The sequence below is a fragment of the Stylophora pistillata genome, chromosome 12, assembly GCF_964205215.1.
Source record: "Stylophora pistillata chromosome 12, jaStyPist1.2, whole genome shotgun sequence".
In the NCBI taxonomy this organism is placed as follows: domain Eukaryota; kingdom Metazoa; phylum Cnidaria; class Anthozoa; order Scleractinia; family Pocilloporidae; genus Stylophora; species Stylophora pistillata.
The window spans coordinates 28483575-28499050 of NC_142530.1; the positions used below are offsets into that span (position 1 = coordinate 28483575).

Below are 15476 nucleotides of genomic sequence, written 5' to 3' on the forward strand. Positions count from 1 at the left end.
ACACTGAAGTACGGACCCCTTCGCTGGGAACTAAGGCAGCAGTTCCCAGGCTACGAGGTGAAGCAATATAACATCATTATGGATGCCCTCGGGGGGTGGTCATGGGAGCTGGATGTCATGATGCGCGAGTTGGTGGGAGGCAGAAGCACAGACGTACTGCGAAAGATGCAGAGGGCAGTGCTCTCAGGCACGCTGAATATTGCCCGGACTTTCGAGGTGGCAGTTTGACTTTCTGTTAGAAGGAGGACCGTAGACACAACTGAAAAGCTTTTTAGGATTAGTTAATGTACATTTATTTTTTTACTCCATGGCTCACAGGTTACGGTTTTCGCCCTGTGCTGCCTGATTAGAATGTAGCATTCAGTTGATTTCTCTGCGACATAATAATAATAATAATAATAATAATAATAATAATGATAATAATAATAATATGGTAAGTGTGCTCAAGGATGGCATATCTATAGTCCGGGAAATTACCTTCTCCAATATCTTGAATAACTAGCTCAGAACTGCTGAGGGAAATATAATATGACAGAACGGAAATGTTATACCAGAAAGCGCATGATAAAAAGGATAAAAAAAGCAAAACAAGTGTGCTCGAACAAAGAGCATTAAAAACGAACGAGAAAATGAAGTTGTTACATTAATTAATGAGAGAACTTCCTTTTTTAGTGGCAAGTAGGCGCCGAATAATATTTCTATGTCACGATTGTGCGCAGGTTACCGGCTGAGTGTCATTTACATTGCCATTAATATAATATAAAATGCAGTAAATGGTTTGAACCCGGGGGTAACATGTGAAGGTGTAGTCTGATCGTCCGGGTGAGTGTAGTCCTGAGAAGGACTGTTGTCGGTGGTAGTGCCTGACGTTTCGAACACCTGTGCGGAAGTCATCATCAGAGTCAGGTGAATGATTGTTGTCAGGCACTACCATCGACAACAGTCCTTCTCAGGACTACACTCACCCGGACGATCAGACTACACCTTCACATAATATAAAATGTCGACGAAATTAATGGCAATGTAATAAATAAGCATCTATTTATCATTATTATTTACATTGCCATTAATTTCGTCGAAATTTTATATTATATATGGGTACTATCTTTATGCACGAACTTTACATTCAATGAGGGTTGCTTGAGGAAAAATGGAAAACTGCAAAGATCAACAGAAATATGGCGAATAAATTAGCATTCAAGCGCTGAGTCCGAAGCCATTCTCTAAACTCTTTTCCTTTCGTCTCCCGATCAGAGAACTTAGAAGCTTCACAACCATTGTACAAATGGCACGTTTGTTTTCTTGTTTTAAGTTACCCTGGGGTATCCTTTTTAGCGTGTTGTGAAACTCTTTTCGTTCTTATTAAACGTTGTGCGCGTCGAATTTGTTTTTAAAACTGAGGCACGGACGGTAACCCGTTTCCCTTTTGGACATGATCCTTTCTTTACGCCTGGTGGATGACAAGAATGAAAATTTCTGTATTGAAATTAGAAGTCTTCGTCTCTTTGTCATGCGTTTGCACCCGCGTCAAGCATCAATTTCCCCGTTAAATCTCTCGCTTTTGTACGCTTTTGTGTCAAGAATGCAATTTTTGAGTCTGATATTTCAGCCGTGAATTTCATTGTATTTGTGGCGAGTGGCTGTTTGCCCCTTCTTACAAATTATCCTATTTTGTGTCTGGACGTGTTACACAGACCCCATGTATAGCAACAAAAGAGACAGTAAACAGTGAATGGAACTTAACGAAATCCCAGCGAATTAGTTTCTTTCCTTGCTCTTGGTTTCTCGATAAGAGAACTTGTGAACTTTTACTCCCAACTACAATAATAATCGAGTGTGTTTAGCTGTTCGGGTATGGTTCGTAAATAGTTTGCCAAAGGTGTACTATGTAGAATTGATACTGCCTTTTTAGAGGACCACCGCAAAAATAAAATAAATAAACAAATGAATAGATGTAGAATAACGCATTTGGAGAGTCCTTTTCGCCTGGAGGTTACCCTCTGGGCGTTGGAAAAGACGTCAAATTTTTTCAACCACTAACTAAGTGGGAAGCTTGAAAAAGAAGGGGCCGTCAATCATTTATACGATGTGATCACGTGCAAGTATGCCGACTGCTTTCGTACCAAGATAAACTTAAAGCTTTTTCTGGCTTTGTCCCATCGACTTATCACGCCTGTTAATTATGTTCCTCGGGTGAAGAATGAAAGCAAACCTTTTCTCATGTATATAAAACTAAAAATTGGCCTTATATTGTGCTAGGCTTTTCTATTTCAGGAGAAGTTCTTGAAAACCCATAAAATTTTCTAAAAAAAATCCAACCCGTCCACTGAGTAACGAGGCTACTTTGTAAGTTCCTGGCTGGATTAAACTTTCGATGGCAACATAATTAAAAAATCAATTGCTTGAAATGCATCCGCAGGACAGAATATGTAGATCTTTTTGGCTTGCTTTAATACGTGATCATTCGTACCAGCTGTCAACTGTTATCCAACATCAGTAAACATCTGTAGCTGGGCTATTTCTGGAGTTGTTTTCTTACCATTTCGTTAAAAGTACTAATAAAAATCATATAATAGTTACAACGAGAATAACTTAGACGTTTCGAAAACTGTCATTTTTCCGATCATTACCTTAATTTAAAAAAAGAAATCAATGATATGAATTTGAAGGAAAGCTATTCACTGTTTAGTGAAAATAAGCTCTTCCTCTATAATTTCTGACTTGGTCAAACTGCTCTAGAAACTCTTTGCATTTATTTTATTTCATCCAAGCGTTAGTGTCAAGTTCTCAGTAATATCCTCAGCTGCTTTAAGGGAAGCCTTGTTTTATTGAATCCGAGAGTTTTTAACCTAGCTTTCAATGAAAGTCAGTGGAAGCGAAGTTCGAAGTTTTCAGCCTCTTTTTCGTTTCTCGATAATCAGCTGTATGATGCAAAATAACTTTAATTGTTATTGAGATAAACTGGGATGTATTTGAAACTCATTAAACTCAGTTGTTTCGCGAAATTCGCGAATGATATCAGTTGGAGACATTAACTTACATCCTATACATAGAGTAACTTTGTCCAACGCTTCTAACCGTTGTTTGAACTCTGGTTTCAGGGTTTGCGTTTCTATTGTGAATATCATACGGTTTTAACGCTTTTCACTCTACTAGTACATAACTAATTTTCTGATCAATATAAAAAATAAATAGTATCAAGAAGCCTTCAACCTTTTGAGTTTGGGATCACAATTAGTCTTTTCTATGGAAATTGGAAACTTTGAAACTGAAAAAAATAAATCAATAAATAAAATAAAAGATAATCCAGAAGAGAGAAAATCACCCTCCTTTATGAAGCCTTACGAAAAGAAGTTTGTTTACAAAAGCTTTGGCCATATTTCTTTGTATTGTGAATAAATATCACAGAGTCTATCAAGAAATCAACTAAATTTCAACGAAATTTATGAAAGCGACCCTCACAGTAATGAACGATAATTGATGCGCAGGTTGCCAGCCGAGTGGTTTTATCTTTATGCATGAATTTTACATTCAATGAGGGCTGCTTGAGGAAAAATGGAAATGTGCAAAGATCAACAGAAATATGGCAAATAGTAAAGTGGCACTCAAGCGCTGGGTCCGAAGCCAATCGCTAGACTCTTTTCCTTTCATTTCCCGACAGAACCATTGTATGAATAGAGTGATAATGGGAAATTTCTGATAATTCTTTATCCTTGTTAGACAGCAAAGTTTCAATTGAAGGCAACGGTTTATGTACTAGTGTCTATTACAAACCTACAGACTCGCATAATTACTTGTTATATTCGTCTTCGCATCCCTCTCACGTAAAGAATTCCATCCATTTTCTCAGTTTCTAAGACTTCGTCGTTTATGCAGTGATGACTCTGATTTCCACCACAAATCAGAGTCACTGTGCCAGTTTTTCGATAAACGTGGTTACCCTGTTTCTGTCGTTCAAGCGGGTTACCACCGCGCCCAACTTATTACGCGCCTAGCACTACAGACGTCGAATAAGGAAGACTCCGACCGCATTCCATTCACTCTCCCTTTTCACCCTCACAACCACTCAGTTAAATTCATCATTCTTAAAAACTTTAAATTACTTCAAAACGATCCAGAGACAAGCACTATCTATCAAAACGATCCAGAGACAAGCAGCCTCCGCTCATTTCATTCAAACGCGACAAAAACATAGGCAAGTTTTTGGTCAGAAGTTTTTTTCAGACTAATGACCAACCAGGCACTTTTAAATGCGCTCGTGCACGATGCAAAACGTGTCCTTTCATTCACAACACTGATAAAATATCGAGACCTAAACGATCCATTAAGATCACCGATCACTTCACGTGCACCTCCGCCATTGTAATCTGTTGCACAACCTGCACTTATTGCAAAAAGATATACATCGGCGAAACAGGCAGAAGACTAGGTGACCGATTCCGGGAACACCTTCGAGACGTGGAAAGGAATGACAAGGACACATCGAAAGCAGTCGCTAGACATTTTAATTTACCTAATCATTCTAAGCAACATATGGCAATCTGCGGTCTTTCCTTACACTTATGTAGCACGGAAAGCCGTAAAAATCTTGAACAAAAGCTCATCTTTCAAACCTGCAGTCTAAATCCCACAGGGATCAACGAACGCTTTTCATTCCACTAATTTATTCTTGTTTTTCTCGTTGCCATGTTCCCACCAATAACGTAGCTCCATTCTCTGCCTTTAAAAGCACACACAACCCACAATTCCTCTATTCGCTCCGACGAAGGGCTCACGCTCGAAATGTCAGCTTTTGTAATCGTTACGGTGGCCAATTTACCACTTCAACTTTGTTGATATATCCAAATTATTTGACTTTACATAGTCGTTTAAGGAGAAAGAAGAGACATCCTTGCCAGTACATTTTCGATTCTTCGTGTTATGTTTTATCTTCAGGGCGAATGTGGTACCTTAAGGTAACTAAAAAGTACTCCTACAAGACAAGCAAATATATTGGCGGGAAAATGTTCATTAATGTATCACGTGATATGTCTCTGCCGACAGCTGGTGTGGTGAAAAATAGGAAAACATATTTCGCAACGATCCGACGCGCAAAAACTCACCTAGTCGAACTGTTATTTTTTAAATATTATTTTTATTATTTTTGCCTATTTTTGATCTTCACCCAGGCCCTAATTTACCTGAGCCCTCTTGCAAGTTTCGCTCGTTCCTACATCCTTCTACCGCACGCTTAGTCGGCATAATTTCGGACAATATCGACTACAACATGTTATAATTGATGCGCTGGCTACCGGCTGGGTGTCAGCGACACTTCCAATAATTTCGTCGCAGTTTTTAATTATAGATGGCTTCTATTCTTTATGCATGAATAATACATTCAATGAGGGTTGCATGAGGAAAAATGGGAAACTGCAAAGATCAAACGGAAGTTTGGCGAATAACGTGGCATTAAAGCGCTGAGTCCGAAGCCAATCTCTAAAATCTTTTCCTTTCGATTCTCGATCAGAGAAATTAGAAGCCTCATAACCATTGTATAAATAGAGTGTTTGGTTTAAGTTACCCTGGGTATTCTTTCGGCGTACATTGAAACAGTTGTCGTTCATATTAAACGCAGATGAATAAAGGCTGAAAGTTTCTAAAGAAACTGTGGTGCTGCGTCGGTGGGTGTAACAAGGTAATTTGGTTATATCAACTAAGTTGAAATCGTAAATTGGCCACCGTAACGAATGAAAAAGCTGACGTTTCCAGCGTTAGCCTTTCGTCAGAGCGAATGGAGGAATTGTAGGTTGTATGTGGGTTTATATGCAGAAAGCGTAGCTACGCCATTGGTGGGAACATGGCGACGAGAAAAACACGAATAAATTAGTGGAATGAAAAGCGTTCGTTGATACCTGTGGGATTAAGAGTGCCTATTTGAAAGATAAACTTTTGTTCAAGAGTTTTGCGGCTTTCCATGTTGCCTAAATGCAAGGAAAGACTGCAGATTGTCATATGTTGTTTAGAATGATTAGGTAAATTCAAGTGTCTAGCGACTGGTTTTGATGGGTCCTTGTTTTTCCTTTCTATGTCGCGAAGGTGTTGTCGGAATCGGTCACCTAGTCGTCTTCCTGTTTCGCCGATGTATAACTTTTAGCAAAAGAGAAGATATTTGTTTACAAACATTGTCTTTGTTATTAAATGTTCAAAACCTTAAACAAAAGAACTCTTTGTTTCACTAGCCAATAGTTCTCTTGTTGGCATATTAACCAATAAGGAATACTGGAGGGTAACAAGACGTGATCGTGTGCAAGTCAGCCATCTGTCCTTCCCCCTCATACACAGCGGAAGCTTTAGATGGATTTTTTCCGTCGACTTCAGCAGCTGTGTAATTCTGTTCAGTGTGGAATATGTCCTCTCAGTCACATAAAAAAAACTTAATACTAAACCCGAAATAAGAAATCAGCTTTTTTATTTCCCTGCGATCACCAAATGGATACTAACTGTAATTTGGCTAATTTGCTTTCAACTGTAAAGGGATTTTTAACGAAAATATCGTCGTTGCACAGGACCTTGCAAAACGTTTGCTTTCCTTGTGTTAATGTTGCGGCGCCTTATCGATTATTAGGGACTTTAAGCAAACCACGACGGCGACGGCAACGAGGACGTGGAAAAACAATAGATCTAATTGGCAGAACAATAGCTCAGCACGTGCGTTTTAAAACTTTGTACATATCGTAGACGTCCTTTGCAAAACAACAACGTGAAATCACCAAAATTTGCGTCGTCTGCGAAGCGAAACCGCGGCGGCAAATTATTTTAATTTACATTTGAAACTCAACGCTACTTTTATAGGTTATGTTGAGTTTGAGGTGTGGTACCCTATGAGACGGTAAACACATGCAGCCATTTTCGAAATTCTAACTAAAAGTAGAAACTCATTTTTTAATCGACGTCATCCGTGGCGTTGCCGTCCTGACTGCTTAAAGTCCCTATTACCTCAATTCTGCGTCGGAAAGGACTTTAAATTTGTTGAATTACTAACCGAGTGAGAAGCTTGATAAGGAAGGGGCCGTCAATCCTTTACTCGACGTGATCACGTGCAAGTGAGCCGACTATTTTCGTTCCTAAGAAAAACTTAGAGCTTTCTCTGGTTCTGTGCCATCGACTTATCAAGCCTGTTAATTATGTTCGGTGCAAAACAAATTCCCCCGTGAAGAAAAAAAGCATACCTTTTGCCATGTACATAAAATTAAATATCGGCCTTATACTGTCCTAAGCTCTTCAATTTCATTTTAAGTTCTAGCAAATTTGTACAATTTTCAAAAACAAAAACCTCCAACTCATCTTCTGAGTAACGAGACTACTGAGTAACTTCCAGGCTGGATTAAACTTTCGATGACACAAAAATTGAAAATGAATTTTAATTGAATTGACGCCGCACGACAAAACATTGTAGTGTTCCAGCTGCCGGCATCTGTAACTGGGAAATTTCTGGCGTCGTTTTCTTATCATTTCGTGAACACGCAGCACTAATAATAGTAGTAGTTAGATTCACTTATAACTTTCGAAAACTCTCCCCTTTTCCCTTCATACGCCTGATTGAAAAATATGTCGATTATATCATTCAAACAAAAGCTATTAAACTCCCGTTCTGGTTACCTCCGTTGGAGGAGATTTTGGATGTAGACTGTCAATTATCTCAAATTTCCAGGTATGTTTATTAATCAGGCATGTTTCAGACATCTGAAATTCATAAGCTATATTTTTGTCTGGTTTAAGTAGAATATAACTAGCCAACGCAAAGCTGCTTGCTAAAGACAAACCTGATCTCCTGGTGCCGGAAAATTTCCGTAAACGTTACCGGCGTAACGATGAATGGAACACAGTCCATGCCGACTTGCTTCAACCCCACAGCAAAAAAAATTAGTTACACCTTTGCTTACTGTCTGCTATCTATTGTGTCACTGGCTGGAAATACCTTCATTGGAATCATTGTCTATAGGACTAAAACTCTGAGAACACCAATCAACATTTTGATTGTAAACATGGCCATGTCCGATCTGTGGTATTCAACTATATTCTTTACGAAGAGGTTGACAGAGATAAACAAGGCCGGCCACTGGTTGATCAGTGGTCCCCTTGGGCAAGCCTTGTGTAAGCTGAGTGTCTTCGTTGCAGATATCTCAACTCTTGTGTCAGTTCAGAGCCTGGTGCTGATAGCAGTGGATCGATTTGTAGCTGTGGTATTTCCCCTCCGCTCCCCATCGATCAGCTCAAGGCAGTGCTGGTTCTTCATTATCGCCATTTGGGTCGTCGCCATGGCAGTCTATTGCCCATACTTGTTCGCCTTTAAAGTTGTCGAGGATTCAGAAGGGCTGGCTTGTCGGTTTCAGTGGAATGACGCATTTGGAGAGTCCTTCTCGTTAGAAGGCTACTTTCTGGGAACGGTTATTGTTGTCACCTATGTCCCTCTGGTTTCGATTGCCATACTTTACTTCGCCATCGCCTTAACAATTAAATCCCAGAAGAGTCCAGGCGAGCAATCACCAAATGTAAGAAAACAGCAATTGAGGAGAGAGAGAAAAGTTCTGAAGCTGTCCATTGCCGTCGTGTTAGTTTTTGCTGTCTGCTGGCTGCCATTCAGTATCATGGTCCTCTTCCTTCTCTTTTCATCAGACAGCGCCATGATATCATCTTGCAGTTTCCAATACTATGGAACCATCGCCTCTTTTCTTGCTCACTCATACTGTGCTGTAAATCCTTGTATCTGTTTTATTTTCAGTGGTAATTATCGTCAAAGTCTTAAGAATTTCCTTAGTTGTTTTTCTACGAATGAGGCTGCTTAGGTATCGTTTTCGCCCCAGCCTTTTGTATGTTGTTGAAACTTATCCAAAGATTGACTTGAGTCACTATACTGACTGGTTCTTTCTCCCTAAAAATAACCAAACTTACGACGTCGTTGGTGCGGCGTGAAACATTCATCAACTGCATGACTCACTGTTTAATGAAAATAAGCTCTGCCTCTATAGTTACTGACTTGGTCAAACTGCTCTAAAAACTCTTTGCATTTATTTTATTTCTTCCAAGCGTTAGCGTCAAGTTCTTATTAATATCCTGAGCTGCTTTAAGGGGAGCCTTCTTTTATTGAATCCAAGATTTTTAACCTAGCTTTCGATAAAAGTCAATAGAAGCGTAGTTTGAAAGTTCTTCCTCTTTTCCGTGTATCTATGATCAGCTTTAAATGCAAAATAACTTTTGAATGTTAATGAGATAAACTGGGATATCTTTAAAACTCGTTAAACTCAGGTTTTTCGCGAGATTCGCGAATGGTATTCACTGGAGACATAAACTACATCCTGTACATAGTTTACCTTATACCAAGCGAAACTTTGTCCAACGATTCTAAACGTTGTTTAAACCCTGAGTTCAGGATTTCTGGGTCTATTTTGAATATCATACGGTTTTTAAAGCTTGAGACTCTACCTGTAAATAACGAATTTTCTGATCAATATGAAAAATATATAACATCAAGAAAGCTACAAAGGCTGGTTTTGAGTTTGGGATCACCATTAGCCTTTTCTGTGCTGGAAATTGAAAATTTGAAACTGAGAAAATAAATAGATAAATAAGATAAAGGATAATCTGGAGGAGAGAAAATCACCTCTCTTCATGAAGTCTAACGAACAGAAGTTTGTTTACGAAACCTTCGGTCACATCTCTTTGCATTGCATTATGAGTAAATGTCACAAAGTCCATCAAGATGTCAACTAAATTGCAATGAGTTCTTACTAATGAGACGACCAAAATAATAAAAGCCATTTTGTAGCGATCTTCTTCAAGGAGTGACAAACGTAACCCCTGAGAAGCAGAAGGCAGCCGATCGAGGAGGCTTGTAGTCAAATATACACGACTGGAAACGAGGGGCAGGCTAAGGACATGTCTGACTGCTGTGAGTCTACAACGGGAACAGAACCCAAAACCACCTGGTATTTCACCGCGCATGTCAGTTAACTTTTAATGGCTTAGTATGAGTAGATGATAATTAAACTAAGCCATGATGACGGCTTCACGTCTTCACGTGTTCATTGCTATTTGCCTTTTTGTGGGTAGCTTCTGACACCTATCGCCCATTCACACCATTAAAACATTTTTAGTTAAACTGAAGAAAAATGGGGCTACGACAAAACACTGCCTCTAGCCGTTCCAGCTGCCGGCATCTGTAACTGGGAAATTTCTGGCATCGATTGCTTATCATTTCGTTAAAACGCAGCACTAATAATAGTAATAGTTAGATTCACTTATAACTTTCGAAAACTCTCCCCTTTTCCCATCATACGCCTGATTGAAAAATATATCGATTATGTTATTCAAACAAAAGCTATTAAACTCCCGCTCTGGTTACCTCCGTTGGAGGAGATTTTGGATGTAGGCTGTCAATTATCTCAAATTTCTAGGTATGTTTATTAATTAGGCATGTTTTATACATCTGAAATTCATAAGCTATGTCTTTTTTTCTATGGTTTAAGCAGAATAGAACTAGCCACCGCAAAGCTGCTTGCTAAAGGCAAACCTGATCTCCTGGTGCCGGAAAATGTCTGTAAACGTAACCGGCGTGACGATGAATGGAACACAGTCCATGTCGACTTGCTTCAACCCCAGAGCAGAAAAAATTGGTTACACCTTTGCTTACTGTCTGCTATCTGTTGTGTCACTGGCTGGAAATACCTTCATTGGAATCATTGTCTATAGGACTAAAACACTGAGAACACCAATCAACCTTTTGATTGTAAACATGGCCATGTCCGATCTGTTGTTTCCTATTTTCTCCTTTACGGGGAAGTTGACAGCATTTAACACGGCCAGCAAGTGGCTGATCAGTGGTCCCCTTGGGCAAGCGTTGTGTAAGCTGAGTGCCTTCGCTACAGATGTCTCCACAGCTGTGTCAGTTCAGAGCATGGTTCTGATAGCAGTGGATCGATTTGTAGCCGTGGTATTTCCTCTCCGCTCCCCATTAATCAGTTCAAAACAGTGCCGCTTCTTCATTCTTTTTATTTGGATCGTTGCTATGGCAGTCCATTGCCCACACTTATTCGCCTTCAAAGTTGTCGAGTATTCAGACGGGCTGGTTTGTCGGTGGCAGTGGAATGACGCATTTGGAGAGTCATCATCGTTAGAAGACTACATTCTGGGAATGACCATTGTTGTCATGTATGTTCCTTTGGTTTCGATTGCCATAATTTACTTTGCCATCGCCTTGAGAATTAAATCCCAGAAGATTCCAGGCAAGCCATCAGCAAACGCAAGAAATCAGCGTTTGAAGAGAGAGAGAAATGTTCTGAAGATGTCCGTTGCCGTCGTGTTGGTTTTTCTTGTATGCTGGCTGCCATTCTCTATCGTGAGCATTTCCTCATACCGTTCTTCAGACAGCGCCATGATATCATCTTGCAGTTTCCAATACTCTCAAGCCACCGCCTTTTTTCTTGCTCAGTCATACTGTGCTGTAAATCCTTGTGTCTGTTTTATTTTCAGTGGTAATTATCGTCAACGTGTTAAGAATATCCTCAGTTGTTTTTCTTCGAATGAGGCTGCTTAGGTATCGTTTTCGCCCCAGCCTTTTGTATGTTGTTGAAACTTATCCAAAGATTGACTTGAATCACTATACTGACTGGTTCTTTCTCCCTAAAAATAACCAAACTTACGACGTCGTTGGTGCGGCGTGAAACATTCATCAACTGCAAGATTCACTGTTTAATGAAAATAAGCTCTGCCTCTATAATTTCTGACTTGGTCAAACTGCTCTAAAAACTCTTTGCGTTTATTTTATTTCTTCCAAGCGTTAGTGTCAAGTTCTTATTAATATCCTGAGCTGCTTTAAGGGGAGCCTTCTTTTATTGAATCCAAGATTTTTAACCTAGCTTTCGACAAAAGTCAATAGAAGCGTAATTTGAAGGTTCTTCCTCTTTTCCGTGTATCTATGATCAGCTTTAAATGCAAAATAACTTTTGAATGTTAATGAGATAAACTGGGATATCTTTAAAACTCATTAAACTCAGGTTTTTCGCGAAATTGGCGAATGGTTTTCATTGGAGACATAAACTACATCCTGTGCATAGTTTATCTTATACCAAGCGAAACTTTGTCCCACGATTCTAAACGTTGTTTAAACCCTCAGTTCAGAATTTCTGGGTCTATTGTGAATATTACACGGTTTTTAAAGCTTTAGACTCTACCTGTAAATAACGAATTTTCTGATCAATATGAAAAATACATAATATCAAGAAAGCTACAAAGGCTGGTTTTGAGTTTGGGATCACCATTAGCCTTTTTTGTACTGGAAATTGGAAAATTTGAAACTGAGAAAAATAAATAGATAAATAAGATAAAGGATAATCTGGAGGAGAGAAAATCACCTCTCTTCATGAAGTCTAACGAACAGAAGTTTGTTTACGAAACCTTCGGTCACATCTCTTTGCATTGCATTATGAGTAAATGTCACAAAGTCCATCAAGATGGCAACTAAATTGCAATGAGTTCTTACTATTGAGACGACCAAAATAATAAAAGCCATTTTGTAGCGATCTTCTTCAAGGAGTGACAAACGTAACCTCTGAGAAGCAGAAGGCAGCCGATCGAGGAGGCCTGTAGTCAAATATACACGACTGGAAACGAGGGGCAGGCTAAGGACATGTCTGACTGCTGTGAGTCTACAACGGGAACAGAACCCAAAACCACCTGGTATTTCACCGCGCATGTCAGTTAACTTTTAATGGCTTAGTATGAGTAGATGATAATTAAACAAAGCCATGATGACGGCTTCACGTCTTCACGTGTTCATTGCTATTTGCCTTTTTGTGGGTAGCTTCTGACACCTATCGCCCATTCACACCATTAAAACATTTTTAGTTAAACTGAAGAAAAATGGGGCTACGACAAAACACTGCCTCTAGCCGTTCCAGCTGCCGGCATCTGTAACTGGGAAATTTCTGGCATCGATTGCTTATCATTTCGTTAACACGCAGCACTAATAATAGCAATAGTTAGATTCACTTATAACTTTCGAAAACTCTCCCCTTTTCCCATCATACGCCTGATTGAAAAATATATATCGATTATATCAATCAAACAAAAGCTATTAAACTCCCGCTCTGGTTACCTCCGTTGGAGGAGATTTTGGATGTAGGCTGTCAATTATCTCAAATTTCTAGGTATGTTTATTAATTAGGCATGTTTTAGACATCTGAAATTCATAAGCTATATTTTTTTCTGGTTTAAGTAGAATATAACTAGCCACCGCAAAGCTGCTCGCTAAAGACAAACCTGATCTCCTGGTGCCGGAAAACGTCCGTAAACGTAACCGGCGTAACGATGAATGGAACACAGTCCATGTCGACTTGCTTCAACCCCACAGCAGAAAAAATTGGTTACACCTTTGCTTACTGTCTGCTATCTGTTGTGTCACTGGCTGGAAATACCTTCATTGGAATCATTGTCTATAGGACTAAAACTCTGAGAACACCAATCAACATTTTGATTGTAAACATGGCCATTTCCGATCTGTGGTATCCAATTATATTCTTTACGAAGAGGTTGACAGAGATAAACAAGGCCGGCCACTGGTTGATCAGTGGTCCCCTTGCGCAAGCCTTGTGTAAGCTGAGTGTCTTCGCTGTAGATGTCTCAACTCTTGTGTCAGTTCAGAGCCTGGTGCTGATAGCAGTGGATCGATTTGTAGCTGTGGTATTTCCCCTCCGCTCCCCATCGATCAGCTCAAGGCAGTGCTGGTTCTTCATTATCGCCATTTGGGTCGTCGCCATGGCAGTCTATTGCCCATACTTGTTCTCCTTGAAAGTTGTCGAGGATTCAGAAGGGCTGGCTTGTCGGTTGCAGTGGAATGACGCATCTGGAGAGTCCTTCTCGTTGGAAGGCTACTTTCTGGGAACGGTTATTGTTGTCACCTTTGTCTCTTTGGTTTTGATTGCCCTACTTTACTTCGCCATCGCCTTAACAATTAAATCCCAGAAGAGTCCAGGCGAGCAATCAGCAAATGTAAGAAAACAGCACTTGAGGAGAGAGAGAAAAGTTCTGAAGCTGTCCATTGCCGTCGTGTTAGTTTTTTGCTGTATGCTGGCTGCCATTCAGTATCATGGTCCTCTTCCTTCTCTTTTCCTTAGACAGCGCCATGATATCATCTTGCAGTTTCCAATACTATTGAGCCATCGCCTCTTTTCTTGCTCACTCATGATACTGTGCTGTAAATCCTTGTATCTGTTTTATTTTCAGTGGTAATTATCGCCAAAGTCTAAAGAATTTCCTTAGTTGTTTTTCTACGAATAAGGCTGCTTAGGTATCGTTTTTCACCCCAGCCTTTTGCATGTTGTTGAAACTTATCCAAAGATTGACTTGAATCACTATACTGACTGGTTCTTTCTCGCTAAAAATAATCAAACTTACGACGTCGTTGGTGCGGCGTGAAACATTCATCAACTGCATGACTCACTGTTTAATGAAAATAAGCTCTGCCTCTATAGTTACTGACTTGGTCAAACTGCTCTAAAAACTCTTTGCATTTATTTTATTTCTTCCAAGCGTTCTTATTAATATCCTGAGCTGCTTTAAGGGGAGCCTTCTTCTATTGAATCCAAGCTTTTTAACCTAGCTTTCGATAAAAGTCAATAGAAGCGTAATTTGAAGGTTCTTCCTCTTTTCCGTGTATCTATGATCAGCTCTACATGCAAAATAACTTTTGAATGTTAATGAGATAAACTGGGATATCTTTAAAACTCATTAAACTCAGGTTTTTCGCGAAATTCGCGAATGGTATTCATTGGATACATAAACTACATCCTGTGCATAGTTTATCTTATACCAAGCGAAACTTTGTCCAACGATTCTAAACGTTGTTTAAACCCTCAGTTCAGAATTTCTGGGTCTGTTGTGAATATCATACGGTTTTTAAAGCTTTAGACTCTACCTGTAAATAACGAATTTTCTGATCAATATGAAAAATATATAATATTAAGAAAGCTACAAAGGCTGGTTTTGAGTTTGGGATCACCATTAGCCTTTTCTGTGCTGGAAATTGGAAAATTTGAAACTGAGAAAAATAAATAGATAAATAAGATAAAGGATAATCTGGAGGAGAGAAAATCACCTCTCTTCATGAAGTCTAACGAACAGAAGTTTGTTTACGAAACCTTCGGTCACATCTCTTTGCATTATGAGTAAATGTCACAAAGTCCATCAAGATGTCAACGAAATTGCAACGAGTTCTTACTAGTGAGACGACCAAAATAATAAAAGCCATTTTGTAGCGATCTTCTTTAAGGAGTGACAAACCCTTGAGAAGCAGAAGGCAGCCGATCGAGGAGGCCTGTAGTCAAATATACACGACTGGAAACGAGGGGCAGGCTAAGGACATGTCTGACTGCTGTGAGTCTACAACGGGAACAGAACCCAAAACCACCTGGTATTTCACCGCGCATGTCAGTTAACTTTTA

At 39.5% G+C, this 15476-nt stretch overlaps 3 protein-coding genes and 1 long non-coding RNA gene across 4 annotated transcripts; 3 read left to right on the forward strand and 1 right to left on the reverse strand.

The window, feature by feature from the left end:
* Positions 1–4487: 4487 nt before the first annotated feature.
* Positions 4488–6990, reverse strand: LOC148719513 (uncharacterized). Its single transcript, XR_015993611.1, has 2 exons — positions 5181–6990; positions 4488–4972 (listed from the first exon to the last, which is right to left on the reverse strand). It is a non-coding gene; the product is annotated as an uncharacterized LOC148719513 (long non-coding RNA).
* A 447-nt stretch (positions 6991–7437) lies between these two features.
* LOC148719514 (QRFP-like peptide receptor) lies at positions 7438–9522 on the forward strand. The gene has a single exon (XM_088741488.1). It carries the CDS (start codon positions 7851–7853, stop codon positions 8823–8825), a length of 975 nt encoding a protein of 324 aa, XP_088597614.1. The 5' UTR covers positions 7438–7850; the 3' UTR covers positions 8826–9522.
* Positions 9523–9670: 148 nt separating this feature from the next.
* On the forward strand, positions 9671–14786 carry LOC148719515 (QRFP-like peptide receptor). Its single transcript, XM_088741487.1, has one exon. It carries the CDS (start codon positions 10571–10573, stop codon positions 11570–11572), a length of 1002 nt encoding a protein of 333 aa, XP_088597613.1. The 5' UTR covers positions 9671–10570; the 3' UTR covers positions 11573–14786.
* On the forward strand, positions 13345–14786 carry LOC148719516 (RYamide receptor-like). Its single transcript, XM_088741489.1, has one exon. The coding sequence runs from the start codon at positions 13345–13347 to the stop codon at positions 14263–14265; it is 921 nt and encodes a 306-aa protein (XP_088597615.1). The 3' UTR covers positions 14266–14786.
* Positions 14787–15476: the final 690 nt, after the last annotated feature.